Genomic DNA, 14,547 nt, shown 5'->3' on the forward strand with positions numbered 1-14,547 from the left:
ATAATGCAAAGGAGTATTTGGCTTGTAGATGGTTCTGGGGTATTAAATATTAATATGGAGATGGTTGTATTAATTTATTTAGCAGTTTGAAGCGTGGAAAATGGAAAGAAAAACTACCTGAGTGAGTGAAACTTGACTGAATATCTTGTTTGGCACTTCTGTAATAAAAAATAATAAAATTAATGGAAAAATAATTCAAAGACACATATTAAAACACATGATTCAGAATAGCACTGTGCTAAGCACTATCTTATATATAGTCATAGAAACTTCTTTCTAGGACCTCAGTATCTAGGAAAGATCATCTGCATTTTGTTATTTATTTAACATGTATTTACTGAGTGCCTTCTGTATGCAAAGATGCTAATAAGAAAGATACAAAAACATTTGTGACAGATGCTTGCCATCAAGGAGCTTTTAGTCTAGCAGTATAGGTGTAAGTTTTATGCAAATAACATGCATATAGTTTTAAAGAGATTAAAAGAAAATTGAAATATAGAAACTCTCTAGCAAGCACTGATAGAACGAGGATTGGGACCTTTGTCTACCGTTTGTCTTTGATGCTTTATACCTGCCTAGGGAGAGCTGAAGTGCTCACAAGGAGCCTGTGTGTGCTTGCTATGTCTCATATCTGTGTTACTGAAGAGAGTTGTCACCTAGACTTCCAGGCACTGGTAGAGAAAAAGCCAATTATTCTTATTAATCAACACGCATGCATACTTTATCTTGGTCTGCTCCTTTTTATCATTAACAGAAGGCAGAAATTGTTTGGCAAATTTAGTTATGGTTTTTCTCTCTCTGGAATCTACTTGAATTTAATATACCTACATACTTTTTTCTTCCTTTTCTATTATTTTGAGAAGAAAGGAGAAGAAAAGGAATTTCCTCTTAAATATTTCCTACGTGAATCATTTTCCTGTGTTTACTAAATCAAATGACAGTAGCAGCCCTACCTCCACCACACTAAATTTGTACATATTTCGGAGTACTTTCATATGCATTTTCTCATTTCTCAGACAACAATTTTGTAAGATAGCTAAGACAGGCATCCTCATTATACATATGAAGAAACTAAGGTAAAAGTTATATTTTCTAGTGTTTTTTTAAACATCTTTATTAGAGTATAATTGCTTAACAGTTTCTGCTTTATAACAAAGTGCATCAGTTATAAATATGTCCCCATATCTCTTCTCTCTTACATCTCCCTCGCTCCTACCCTCCCTCTCCCACCCCTCTAGGTGGTCACAAAGCACCGAGCTGATCTCCCTGTGCTATGCAGCTCCTTCCCACTAGCTATCTATTTTATGTTTTGTAGTGTATATATGTCCATGCCACTCTCTCACTGTGTCCCAGCTTACCCGTCCCCCTCCCTGTATCTGCAAGTCCATTCTCTAGTAGGTCTGCATCTTTATTCCCGTCTTACCCGTAGGTTCTTCAGACCTTTTTTTTTTTTTGATTCCATATATATGTGTTAGCATACAGTATTTATTTTTCTCTTTCTGACTTACTTCACTCTGTATGACAGACTCTAGGTCCATCCACCTCACTACAAATAACTCAGTTTCATTCCTTTTTATGGCTGAGTAATATTCCATTGTATATATGTGCCACATCTTCTTTATCCATTCATCAGTTGATGGACACACTTAGGTTGCTTCCATGCCCTGGCTATTGTAAATAGAGATTCAATGAACATTTTGCTACATGACTCTTTTTGAATTATGGTTTTCTCAGGGTATATGCCCAGTAGTGGGATTGCTGGGTCATATGGTAGTTCTATTTGTAGTTTTTTAAGGAACCTCCATACTGTTCTCCATAGTGGCTGTATCAATTTACATTCCCACCAACAGTGCAAGAGGGTTCCCTTTTCTCCACACCCTCTCCAGCATTTACTGTTTGTAGATTTTTTTTTTGAGGAGAGTTTAAAGATGCTTCCCCTTTTTTTTTTTTTAAGATGTTGGGGGTAGGAGTTTATTAATTAATTAATTTATTTTTGCTGTGTTGGGTCTTCTTTTCTGCACGAGGGCTTTCTTTAGTTGTGGCAAGCTGGGGCAACTCTTCATCATGGTATGTGGGCCTCTCACTATCACGGACTCTCTTGTTGTGGAGCACAGGCTCCAGATGTGTAGGCTCAGTAGTTGTGGCTCATGGGCCTAGTTGCTCCGCGGCATGTGGGATCCTCCCAGACCAGGGCTCGAACCCGTGTCCCCTGCATTAGCAGGCAGATTCTCAACCACTGCACCACCAAGGAAGCCCTGTTTGTAGATTTTTTGATGATGGCCATTCTGACTGGTGTGAGATGATATCACATTGTAGTTTTGATTGGCATTTCTCTAATGATTAATGATGTTGAGCATTCTTTCATGTGTTTATTGGCAATCTGCATATCTTCTTTGGAGAAATGTCTATTTAGGTCTTCTGCCCATTTTTTGGATTGGGTTGTTTGTTTTTTTGATATTGAGCTGCATGAGTCGCTTGTATGTTTTGGAGATTAATCCTTTGTCAGTTGCTTCATTTGCAAATATTTTCTCCCATTCTGAGGGTTGTCTTTTCATCTTGTTTATTGTTTCCCTTGCTGTGAAAAAACTTTTAAGTTTCATTAGGTCCCATTTGTTCATTTTTGTTTTTATTTCCATTTCTCTAGGAGGTGGATCAAAAAGGACCTTGTGGTGATTTATGTTCTGCCTGTGTTTTCCCCTAGAGTTTGATGGTGTCTGGCCTTACATTTAGGTCTTTAATCCATTTAGGGTTTATTTTTGTGTATGGTGTTAGGGAGTGTTCTAATTTCATCCTTTTACATGTAGCTGTCCAGTTTTCCCAGCACCACTTATTGAAGAGGCTGTCTTTTCTCCACTGTATATTCTTGCCTCCTTTATCAAAGATAAGGTGACCATATGTGCGTGGGTTTACCTCTGGGCTTTCTATCCTGTTCCATTGATCTATATTTCTGTTTTTGTGCCAATACCATACTGTCTTGATTACTGTAGCTTTGTAGTATAGTCTGAAGTCAGGGAGCCTGATTTCTCCAGCTCCATTTTTCGTTCTCAAGATTGCTTTGGCTATTTGGGGTCTTTCGTGTTTCCATGCAAATTGTGAAATTTTTTGTCCTAGTTCTGTGAAAAATGCCATTGGTAGTTTGATAGGGATTGCATTGAATCTGTAGATTGCTTTGGGTAGTAGAACCATTTTTCACATTGTTGATTCTTCCAATCCAAGAACATGGTATATCTCTCAATGTATTTGAATCACCTTTAATTTCTTTCATCGGTGTTTTATAATTTTCTGCATACTGGTCTTTTGTCTCCTTAGGTAGGTTTATTCCTAGATATTTTATTCCTTTGTTGCAGTGATAAATGGGAGTGTTTTCTTAATATCACTTTCTGATTTTTCATCATTAATGTATAGAAATGCCAGAGATTTCTGTGCATTAATTTTGTATCCTGCTACTTTACCAAATTCATTGATTAGCTCTAGCAGTTTTCTGGTAGCATCTTTAGGATTCTGTAAGTATAGCATCATGTCATCTGCAAACAGTGACAGCTTTACTTGTTTTCTAATTTGTATTCCTTTTATTTCTTTTTCTTCTCTGATTGCTGTGGCTAAAACTTCCAAAACTATGTTGAATAATAGTGGTGAGATTTGGCAACCTTATCTTGTTCCTGATCTTAGTGGAAATGGTTTCAGTTTTTCACTATTAAGGACGATGTTGGCTGTGGATTTGTCATATCTGGCCTTTATTATGTTGAGGACAGTCCCCTCTATGCCTACTTTATGGAGGGTTTTTATCATAAATGGGTGTTGAATTTTGTTGAAAGCTTTCTCTGCATCTATTGAGATGATCATATGGTTTTTCTTCTTCAGTTTGCTAATATGGTGTATCACGTAGATTGATTTGCGTATATTGAAGAATCCTTGCATTCCTGGGATAAACCCCACTTGATCATAATGTATGATCCTTTTAATGTGCTGTTGGATTCTGTTTGCTAGTATTTTGTTGATTTTTGCATCTATGTTAATCAGTGATATTGGCCTCTAGTTTTCTATCTTTGTGACATCTTTTTCTGGTTTTGGTATCAGAGTGATGGTGGCCTTGTAGAATGAGTTTCAGAGTGTTCCTCTCTCTGCTATATTTTGGAAGAGTTTGAGAAGGATAGGTGTTAGCTCTTCTCAAAATGTTTGATAGAATTCGCCTGTGATGCCATCTGGTCCTAGGCTTTTGTTTGTTGGAAGATTTTTTTTTTTTTTGCGTTACGCGGGCCTCTCACTATTGTGGCCTCTCCTGTTGCGGAACACAGGCTCCAGATGTGCAGGCTCAGCGGCCATGGCTCATGGGCCCAGCCGCTCCGTGGCATGTGGGATCTTCCCGGACCGGGGCAAGAACCCATGTCCCCTGCTTCGGCAGGCAGACTCTCAACCACTGCGCCACCAGGGAAGCCCCGTTGGAAGGTTTTTAATCACAGTTTCAATTACAGTGCTTGTGTTGGTCTGTTCATATTTTCTATTTCTTCTTGGTTCAGTCTCAGAAGGCTGTGCATTTCTAAGAATTTGTCCATTTCTTCCAGGTTGTCCATTTTATTGGCATAGAGTTGCTTGCAGTAATCTCTCATGATCCTTTGTATTTCTGAAGTGTCAATTGTTACTTCTCCTTTTTCATTCTAATTCTATTGATCTGAGTCTTCTCCCTTTTTTTCTTGATAAGTTTGGCTAATGGTTTATCAATTTTGTTTATCTTCTCAAAGAACCAGCTTTTAGTTTTACTGACCTTCACTATCGTTTCCTTCATTTCTTTTTTATTTATTTCTGATCTGATCTTTACGATTTCTTTCTTTCTGCTAATGTTGGATGTTTTTTGTTCTTCTTTCTCTAACTGCTTTAGGTGTAAGTTCTGGTTGTTTATTTTAGATATTTCTTGTTTCTTAATATAGGCTTGTATAGCTATAAACTTCCCTCTCAGAACTGCTTTTGCTGCATCCCATAGGTTTTGGGTCATTGTTTTTTCATTGTCATTTGTTTCTAGGTATTTTTTGATTTTCTCTTTGGTTTCTTCAATGATCTCTTGCTTATTAAGTAGTGTGTTGTTTAGCCTCCATGTGTTTGTATTTCCTACAGATTTTTTTGTGTAACTGATATCTAGTCTCATAGCGTGGTCAGAAAAGATACTTGATATTATTTCAATTTTCTTAAATTTACCAAGGCTTGATTTGTGACCCTAGATATGATCTATCCTGGAGAATGTTCCATGAGCACTTGAGAAAAATGTGTATTTTGTTGTTTTTGGATGGAATATCCTATAAATATCAATTGAGTCCATCTTGTTTAATGTATCATTTAAAGCTTGTGTTTCCTTGTTTATCTTCATTTTGGATGATCTGTTCATTGGTGAAAGTGAGGTGTTAAAGTCCCCTACTATGATTGTGTTACTGTCAATTTCCCCTTTTATGGCTGTTAGTATTTGCCTTATGTATTGATGTGCTCCAGTGTTGGGTGCATAAATATTTGTAATTGTTATATCTTCTTCTTGGATTGATCCCTTGATCATTATGTAGTGTCCTTCTTTGTCTTTTGTAATAGTATTTGTTTTAAAATCTATTTTGTCTGATATGACAATTGCTACTCCAGCTTTCTTTTGATTTCCGTTTGCATGGAATATCTTTTTCCATCCCTTCATTTTCAGTCTGTATGTGTCCTTAGGTCTGACGTGGGTCTCTTGTAGACAGCATATAAATGGGTCTTGTTTTTGTATCCATTCAGCGAGTCTATGTCTTTTCGTTGGAGCTTTTAATCCATTTACATTTAAGGTAATTACCGATATGTATGTTCCCATTACCATTTTCTTAATTGTTTTGGGTTTATTATTGTAGGTTTTTTTCCTTCTCTTGTGTTTCCTGCCTAGAGAAGTTCCTTTAGCATTTGTTGTAAAGCTGGTTTAGTGGTTCTGAACTCTCTTAGCTTTTGCTTGTCTGTACAGCTTTTAATTTCTCCGTCAAATCTGAATGAGATCCTTGCTGGGTAGAGTAATCTTGGTTGTAGGTTTTTGCATTTCATCACTTTAAATATGTCCTGCCACTGCCTTCTGGCTTGCAGAGTTTCTGCTGAAAATTCAGCTGTTAACCTTATGGGGATTCCCTTATGTGTTACTTGTTGCTTTTCCCTTGCTGCTTTTATTTGTTCTTTGTATTTAATTTTTGATAGTTTGATTAATATGTGTCTTGGCGTGTTTCTCCTTGGATTTGTCCTGTATGGGGCTCACTGTGCTTCCTGGACTTGATTAACTATTTCCTTTCCCATATTAGGGAAGTTTTCAACTATAATCTCTTCAAATATTTTCTCAGTCCCTTTCTTTTTCTCTTCTTCTTCTGTGACCCGTATAATTCGAATTTTAGTGCATTTAATATTTTCCCAGAGGTCTCTGAGACTCTCCTCTATTCTTTTCATTCTTTTTTCTTTATTCTGCTCTGCAGTAGTTATTTCCACTATTTTATCTTCCAGGTCACTTATGTGTTCTTCTACCTCAGTTATTTTGCTATTGATCCCTTCTAGAGAATTTTTAATTTCATTTATCGTGTTGTTCATCTCTGTTTGTTTGCTCTTTAGTTCTTCTAGGTACTTGTTAAACATTTCTTGTATTTTCTCCATTCTATTTCCAAGATTTTGGATCATCTTTACTATCATTGTTCTTAATTCTTTTTCAGGTAGACTGCCTATTTCCTCCTCATTTGTTAGGTCTGGTGGGGTTTTGCCTTGCTCCTTCATCTGCTGTGTGTTTCTCTGTCTTCTCATTTTGCTTATCTTACTGTGTTTGTGGTCTCCTTTTCACAGGCTGCAGGTTCGTAGTTTCTGTTGTTTTTGGTGTCTGTCCCCAGTGGCTAAGGTTGGTTCAGTGGATTGTGTAGGCTCCCTGGTGGAGGGAACTCGTGCCTATGTTCTGGTGGATGAAGCTGGATCTTGTCTTTCTGGTGGGCAGGTCCACGTCTGGTGGTGTTTTGGGGTGTCTGTGGCCTTATTATGATTTTCGGCAGCCTCTGTGCTAATGGATGGGGCTCTGTTCCTGTCTTGCTAGTTGTTTGGCATAGGGTGTCCAGCACTGTAGCTTTCTGGTCATTGAGTGGAGCTGTGTCTTGGCATTTAGATGGAGATCTGTGGGAGATTTTCCCCGTTTGATATTACATGGAGCTGGGAGGTGTCTTGTGTACCAGTGTTCTGAATGTGGCTCTCCCACCTCAGTGACACAGCCCTGACTCCTGGCTGGAGCACTAAGAGCCTGTCCTCCACACGGCTGAATCACTGCAGAAACGTTCTGGAAATGAAGCATGGTATTCTCCTAAGCCCATTTAGAAATACCTTGGAGGAGAATCATAGAGTCCCTCCAATCTAGTTTTTCTTTTTCCTTGTGTCCTTTCTAGTGGTTTTTTAAAGGTCAATATTGGGTAAAATGAATATGGAAGAATTTGGCAAACCTCTTTGTTGCTTACAAGTACTAAGGTATGAACAGGCTGCCATAGTAACATTCCATTTACTGCAAATTTTGTTTCTTAAATAGGAAAGAGGTTGTATTAAAAAAAAAAAAGCAACTTAATTATTTTCTTAATTCCTAAGGGTGCCTTTAGCCGTCTTGACCCGACTGGAGCTTTTGAGAAAGAATTGATTGACAGAATTCCCTGTGGTCGGCTAGGAACTGTGGAAGAACTTGCAAATCTTGCTGCTTTCCTTTGTAGTGATTATGCTTCTTGGATTAATGGAGCTGTAAGCATTGTTGTCTCTCAACTTTTTTGGGAGGTGGATTTGGGGTGGGGAGGTGGATTGTAGAACCAATCCCGACGATGTTGAATGTCAATATGATTTAAAATATTTAATTAGCTATATTTAGTATATTATTTATAATACAGAAATATTAATATATATTGTTTAGCTTATGGAATTGATTCATTGATAAATTAATTTTATTAAATGCAAATCACTCTAGTAGACATGCCTCTAAGATGAACTTTAAGATTGGGTATAATTTGAAATTGTAGAAATGATGGAGAGAAGACTTTAAAGAGAGTAAATCAATTTAGATTTAGTCATCAGTTTTGTCCTTAAAATTTAGGCTTTGATTGAAACTGCCAAGGAAATATTCTATCCAGTTAGGATGGAGAAATGACTAATGGTTCAGAAACTTTTTAAAAGAAGTTAGTTTCACAGCTTTTATTATTATTTTTCAGGTAATTAGATTTGATGGTGGTGAGGAAGTATTTATTTCAGGGGAATTCAACAGTCTGAGGAAGGTAATACCATTTTGTGAGTATAATATAATATTGGCAGTGAGGATACTAAGCTTTAAAAACACACAAGAAACTCATTAAATTGACTTTTTCTTTTTGTGGTAGGTCACCAGGGAGCAGTGGGACACAATAGAAGGACTCATCAGGAAGACGAAAGGCTCCTAAGACTACTCCGGCCTTCATCTTGGTTATAATGGAAATTATACAAACTGTCTATAATCTTTTGAATATTTTCAAGTCTAATAAATTGTTACATAGCAAACATTGAGCGTGTATTATATGCTAGGCCAATGGTAGGTAGATCTTGTATATTAAAAGATAAATAAGATGGGATGTTGTCCCTTTAAAGAATTTTTTAAAAATAAAAAGAGGAAAGTGAGTGAAGGCTTTTGATAGAGGTGAAACGAGACTGGAAGTGCAGAGAAAGGAACAGATATTTGTAACCTGGAAAAATCAGGAGTAACTTAATGGTGAAAGTAGTATTTGAATTATATATTAAAACCATGTCTTTGGTGATGGTGCCTAAAAGAAAGTAGAGGATTTACAGTAAATCTAATGGACTCTTGTCTTTTCAGTGTATTTCCTTTTCATTGGACTTATGAATTGTCTTCTTTAGATAGCTCAGTATTAATTCAAATAAGTTCTTGCCAGGACCTATTTTGTAGCCAGACATTTTGTTTGGTACTGAGAATAAAACATGAATAATCTACAGCCTTTGCCCTCTTAAAACTCATTATCTAGCAGGATAGATAGACCTGTAAATAATTATTTATGATTCATTGTGATAAATATTCCAGCAGTGTTATAGTGTGGAGGGGGAAGTAATTCAATCTGTCTCCAGAGTTTAGAGAAAGTGACACCTAGGAGATAGCATTCCATCTCAGCTTTTAACATATATATTCTCTATGAATTTATGGTTACCAGGGTGTGGGGAGGTGGGGAGGGATAGACTGGGAGTTTCAGATTGACATGTACACATTGTGATATTTAGGATGGGTAGCCAGCAGAGACCTTCTGTATAGCACAGGGAACTCTGCTCAATATTCTGTAATAACCTAAATGGAAAAAGACTTTGAAAAAGAATAGAAAAAAAAATTTTTTTTAAATAAATTGTTGTTATAAAAAATTAAGGGGCTTCCCTGGTGGCGCAGTGGTTGGGAGTCCGCCTGCCGATGCAGGGGACACGGGTTCGTGCCCCGGTCCGGGAAGATCCCACATGCTGCGGAGCGGCTGGGCGTGTGAGCCATGGCCGCTGAGCCTGCGCGTCCGGAGCCTGTGCTCCGCAACGGGAGAGGCCACAACGGTGAGAGGCCCGCGTACCGCAAAAAAAAAAAAAAAAAAAAAAAATTAAGTGTACTGGAATAGGAAATGCTAAAAAAATAAAGTATATATTCTCATGTAGAGAAGATGAGCAAAGCTCATAAAATATTTTTATGTATAATTTCATTTCATTCCATATTTGGTTTGACTAATTTGTCATCCTAAGAATCAAATAATAAGAAAGCCACAGTCTCAAGCTATAATTTTGAGTTTATATTAAAAAACAGTACTTTGCTTTCATAGGAATCACTCATTACATGCTCACTAGACTGACTTTCCCAATTGCCTGAATTACCAAGAGAGGGGACCAGCTTCTATCTTACCTCCTCTGAATAGATCTGCAAAGGAATCTAGTTTTCCTGTTTGAATTTATATGCTGTAAGCCTGATATGCAAATCCTTATTACATTGACAGTTAATTCTGTGCATAAGTTACATTAAATTGTGTACATAAATGGTTTAGAATGAGTGGCCTTGACATTTCCAATAATTTTGCCTTTCACTGGGGTACCATACCCAGTCTCCATTTTACCTTTAACACTAACCATAGTTTTCCTCTCTTCTATCTATATCTTTCTTCTTTATTTTTAAATTATCAATACTTCTTGTGGTGTAGGAAAAAAAAAGTGCCAGTAGTTATATAAATTACCTTTTGTAAGTTTCATCACTTCTTATTTTCTTCATGATAAAATTCAGGATTATAATATCTGTTCCACAGGGTTGTTATGAAGATTAAATGAGATGAAACAAAAACACCATGTAAATGTAAAGTACACAAATTAAAGACAAGGCCCTCCTGTTTTTCTACTCTTTGATTTTTAAGACATGATTATCATAGAAAATGTGAGAATACAAAAGAATAAAAAAATTTAAAACTAACTTCCTAAAGAAAACTTCTATTAATACTTTGGTATATTTATTTCAACCTTTTGCCTTTTTTCATTTAATTTTTATTTTTTATGAAACTAATTTGTTTATATAATTTATATAGGGAAGAGTACTACTGCAATCTCTGCTCCAAAGCTATTTTCCCATGTAACTATCTTCAGCTCTTTTAACCACTTTTTTTGTCTGTTTTTTTTTTTTTTTTTTTCTGGAATATACATTCTTCCCCATCCACTAATTCTACCAATATAACCATATCCCTATTTTTGGTTAAATTTATATTCAGTGTTTATAGTTTTATAACTTTATTAATACTGCTTTTTCCTCAATGTTTTCTCAACTTCCCTACTTCTTTTTAACAGTTGAGATTATATGATGTCAGATCCTGTTTCTCATAAATAAAATATTTTTTTATATTTCATTGTTTATATGTATCATACTTTGATTTTTTATTCTTAGAATTAGTTAAAAAAATTTTTTGGTATAGTATATAAAACTGTGATGAAGCTTTTAAAGACCCTTGATACACATTTCCAAATTGCTATTCCTGAGATTTGTATGGGTTTAAAAAACCCTGAGCTATGTGTGCTAGTGCCAATTTCAACAAATACCTACCAACATGGGGTAATTTCACTTTCAAACTATTTGCCAATTTCATAAGTAAAAATTGATAGCTCCTTCAAACATTTAATCATTAGTGATAATACTTTTCTATACTTAATGTTTGTCTTTTTACTTCTTAATGGGGTATCATAAAAATTTTGTCTTGTCTGAGTTTGTATACAAATTTTTCTTCCGTTGATCATCTCTTAGAGTTTGCTTCATTATTGTATATTATTACAAATGATGAATTAAGAAGCAAAGCTTGCAAGCATGGCAGGGAGGACCAGAAAAGAGATCATGGTAATATTATTTGACTGAAATTTCTTCCTAAGAAAAATTTCTTAGGAAGTCTGAAAGAGAAACAAACATTATTGATGGATAGTCACTATATTTTATGACACAACACCTTTGGGCTGTAACCATATCAGTGTTTTACCGTAAGAATTATTACTTTGTCACACTACTTAGTAACTTCTCTACGAGTTCTGCTTCTAATGAGTTAACAGAAGAGTTAATACTCAGAAAATTAAAGTGAGGATTATTGGTAACAGTATCACTCATCTTAGCATTAACGTATGAAGACATCCCCAGGAAATGTTTCAGGTAAGGAGTAACAGCTATTGTTACTTTGTTCTTGTGGAAAACTAAAGCAGTGAGAATTTAAGTGACTTTGAAAAATAGAATTTTAGAGCTGGAAAAGTCGTAGAAGATAGTACTCTCAACCCCTTCATTTTATAGTTAAAGGAACTGAGGGTCAAGGAAGTTGTGACTTGGCCAGGGTCATATAATTAGTCAAGCTCATGTCTCCTGCTCAACTGGACCAGTTTCTTGGGATCATAATTTAAACCAAGAGACAATAATAGGGTCTTTATGAGATATAGTTCTATTGCAAAATCCTTCTTCAAAGAAAAAAAGCCCATTAATTTTGGGGTGGGAGGTGTTCTTGATCAATTTTATTTTGTTGTAATTGAACATAAAAATATTTATTAGACTTTCATAAATTCATTCTCAACCTCAATCCCTTTAATTTTCTTCTAAGGTCTTACATTTCTCAACTGTACAGTAAAATAATCCTTGGGTTTGGAGACAGAAAAATGGCGCTTAGTATAAAATCTCAGCCCCTTAACACTAGCATAGGTGATCTTGCCTGCTCTACCTTATACACACTCTCCCCTCACACAGGCTCTGTCACAGCAGCTTTCTTTCTGTTCCTTAGGATTGTTCAACCTAGGGTCTTTGCACTGGCTGCTTATTTGTCCTATGAATGTATTTTTCCTTATCTTTATATGGCTGGCTTCTTCAGAGAGGCTTCCCTATATCCCTATTTGCACACCATTAATTTTTAAAAACTTTTAAGTGACCTATGATTTCTAAAAGTACTCAAATCGTGAATTTTCACAAAGTAAATATGCTTTTATAACCGCTAACTAGGTAAGAAACAAAATATCACCAGGAATCCAGAAGTCTCGCTTATGTCTCCCATCATTACTCCCTTTCTCTCCCTAAAACTAACCACTATCTTGACTTGTAATCTCTAAGCTAAGCTGCTTTTGAAGTTTATATAAGTAGACTTACACAACATGTATTCTTCTATTGCTGGCTTTTATCTGTGTAGCAATTGCTTATGCATTTTCATTGTTACATAACATTCCACTGTATGAATATACCACAATTTATTTGTTCTGCTATTGGTGGACGTTGGGTTGTTTCTAGTTTGGGCTATGTCAAATATAATGCTGCTATGAGCCTTTTTTTTTTTTTTTGGTGAAGATAAAACATAGAAGTGAAATTGTGGGATTGTGAAGTGTGCATATGTTCAAATTTAGTAGATACCACCAAATAGTTTTTCAAAGTCTTCACAACCTCCCATCAAGCAGTGTGTAAAAATTTCCATTGTGCCACATCCTCATCAATACTTAGCATTCAAAAATCTCTTTAACTTTAGCCTCTCTGATGAGTGCATGGTAGTATTTCATTTATTTTAATTTGTATTTCTCTTGATTACTAATAAAGTTGATTAGTTTTTATTTTGGATATTTAGATATGCTTTTATTTGTGAAATGCCCATTCAACTTTCTTATATATTTTCTGTTGTGTTATATATAAACATTATTTTTAGGAATAATGTTTATATATTTTGGATATGTACCTTTGTCAGTGTTACAAATTGTTGGAGGAGGTCATCGAGAGGACGTGACTGCAGGTCGACTCAAGAGCTGAATCTAGGCTCCTCACTCCCTCCCTCATTCTGGAATGTAGATTGAGCCACCGTTCCCACAGCCAGAGCTATTTCAAGGAAGTAGCCTTGAGTGAGTAAGGTGCTGTTGAGACCATCTGGATTGAACTCGTGACTGAACCCAGTTTAAAGGCTCTAGAAACTTTAAGATTCTGGTGGGCAGGTGTAGAGATCTACTCATTTTGCACCCAAGCCAAACCTTGTACATAGGTTTCCTTGCTTATTAAACCTGCCACCTACCAATCTGGAGTGGTCTGACTCTTTCTTAGGTCTCTCTTTGTCCTCCATGTACCGGGACCAGTTTCAGATTTCACCTGGGGAACTCTCAACGTTGTGAGCCAACATAAATATCTTCTCACACTCTGATGTTTGGTTTTTCAAACTACAATCAAATTTACTCCCTTAATAGTATATTTTTGGGAACAGAGTTCTTAATTTTAATAGAGTCCAATTTCTCAATCTGTTTTTTCATAATTGGTTAAGGAATTTTCCATGCATGAGGTATTAGAGATACTCTCTTGTTGTCTGCATATACTTCCCATTTATGTTTAATAATAATATACTTGGAATGAATTTTGTGATATGAGGTAGGCATTATATGAGCTATCTTACATTTGCCTTTTCAGATTCATCTTCCATTCTTCATTCTGTTCTCTGCTCCAGGGGGCTGGCCTGTCACTTATATGTAATTGTGACTGATTTAGCTGAGTTATGAGAATTTCTTTTCCTGGTAGTACTCGGGAGTTAAAGTCCACCATGATAGGCCAGGTGCTGGATTCGTGGACATTATTACTGTGAGCACTCTAGGAAGTTCCCTCAGATATACTCATCAGATTTTTTTCTTGTTGCTTTTCTTTCTTTTTCCATGCTATTATTGTAAGAGTACAAAACCTGGTCTAGTTATGGTGTATACTTTGTAATGGATAGTTGTTTTCCTACAGATGAAATGTAGGAAAATTCTATATATTCTTCCTATTCCTCTGGAGAACGTCTTTCATACAGAAATATTTGATTATGTCTGTTGGGCAAAGAGCTACAAATATTTGGATTTTTTGAGATTTCTTTGTAAATCTTAATGCCAGAGACACATATTAATTCAATGAGGCATCCAATAATGCACTGAGTCAGGCAGGTTTACATTTATTTAGATTTCCTAGGCTGTAATAATTTCAGTAACCTACACTTCCCCTGAATTGATCATGGGCTATGTATTTACTGACTTTTTGAGGAAGAAAACAAA

At 35.9% G+C, this 14,547-nt stretch overlaps 1 protein-coding gene across 2 annotated transcripts in view; it reads left to right on the forward strand.

Annotated features, from left to right (window-relative positions):
- Positions 1-8,526, forward strand: part of DECR1 (2,4-dienoyl-CoA reductase 1) — a 66,985-nt gene extending 58,459 nt beyond the window's left edge. The window contains exons 8-10 of one of the 2 annotated variants that reach the window (XM_081258657.1): positions 7,597-7,743; positions 8,205-8,280; positions 8,370-8,526. In XM_081258657.1, coding sequence (XP_081114783.1) covers positions 7,597-7,743; positions 8,205-8,280; positions 8,370-8,458 — 312 coding nt within the window. In that variant the 3' untranslated portion in view covers positions 8,459-8,526. The remainder of the gene's footprint in view (positions 1-7,596; positions 7,744-8,204; positions 8,281-8,369) is intronic. The other variant, XM_081258658.1, reaches the window with a different exon arrangement.
- Positions 8,527-14,547: the final 6,021 nt, after the last annotated feature.

This window comes from Mesoplodon bidens, assembly GCF_964165515.1.
Source record: "Mesoplodon bidens genome assembly, chromosome: 16".
Classification (NCBI taxonomy): domain Eukaryota; kingdom Metazoa; phylum Chordata; class Mammalia; order Artiodactyla; family Ziphiidae; genus Mesoplodon; species Mesoplodon bidens.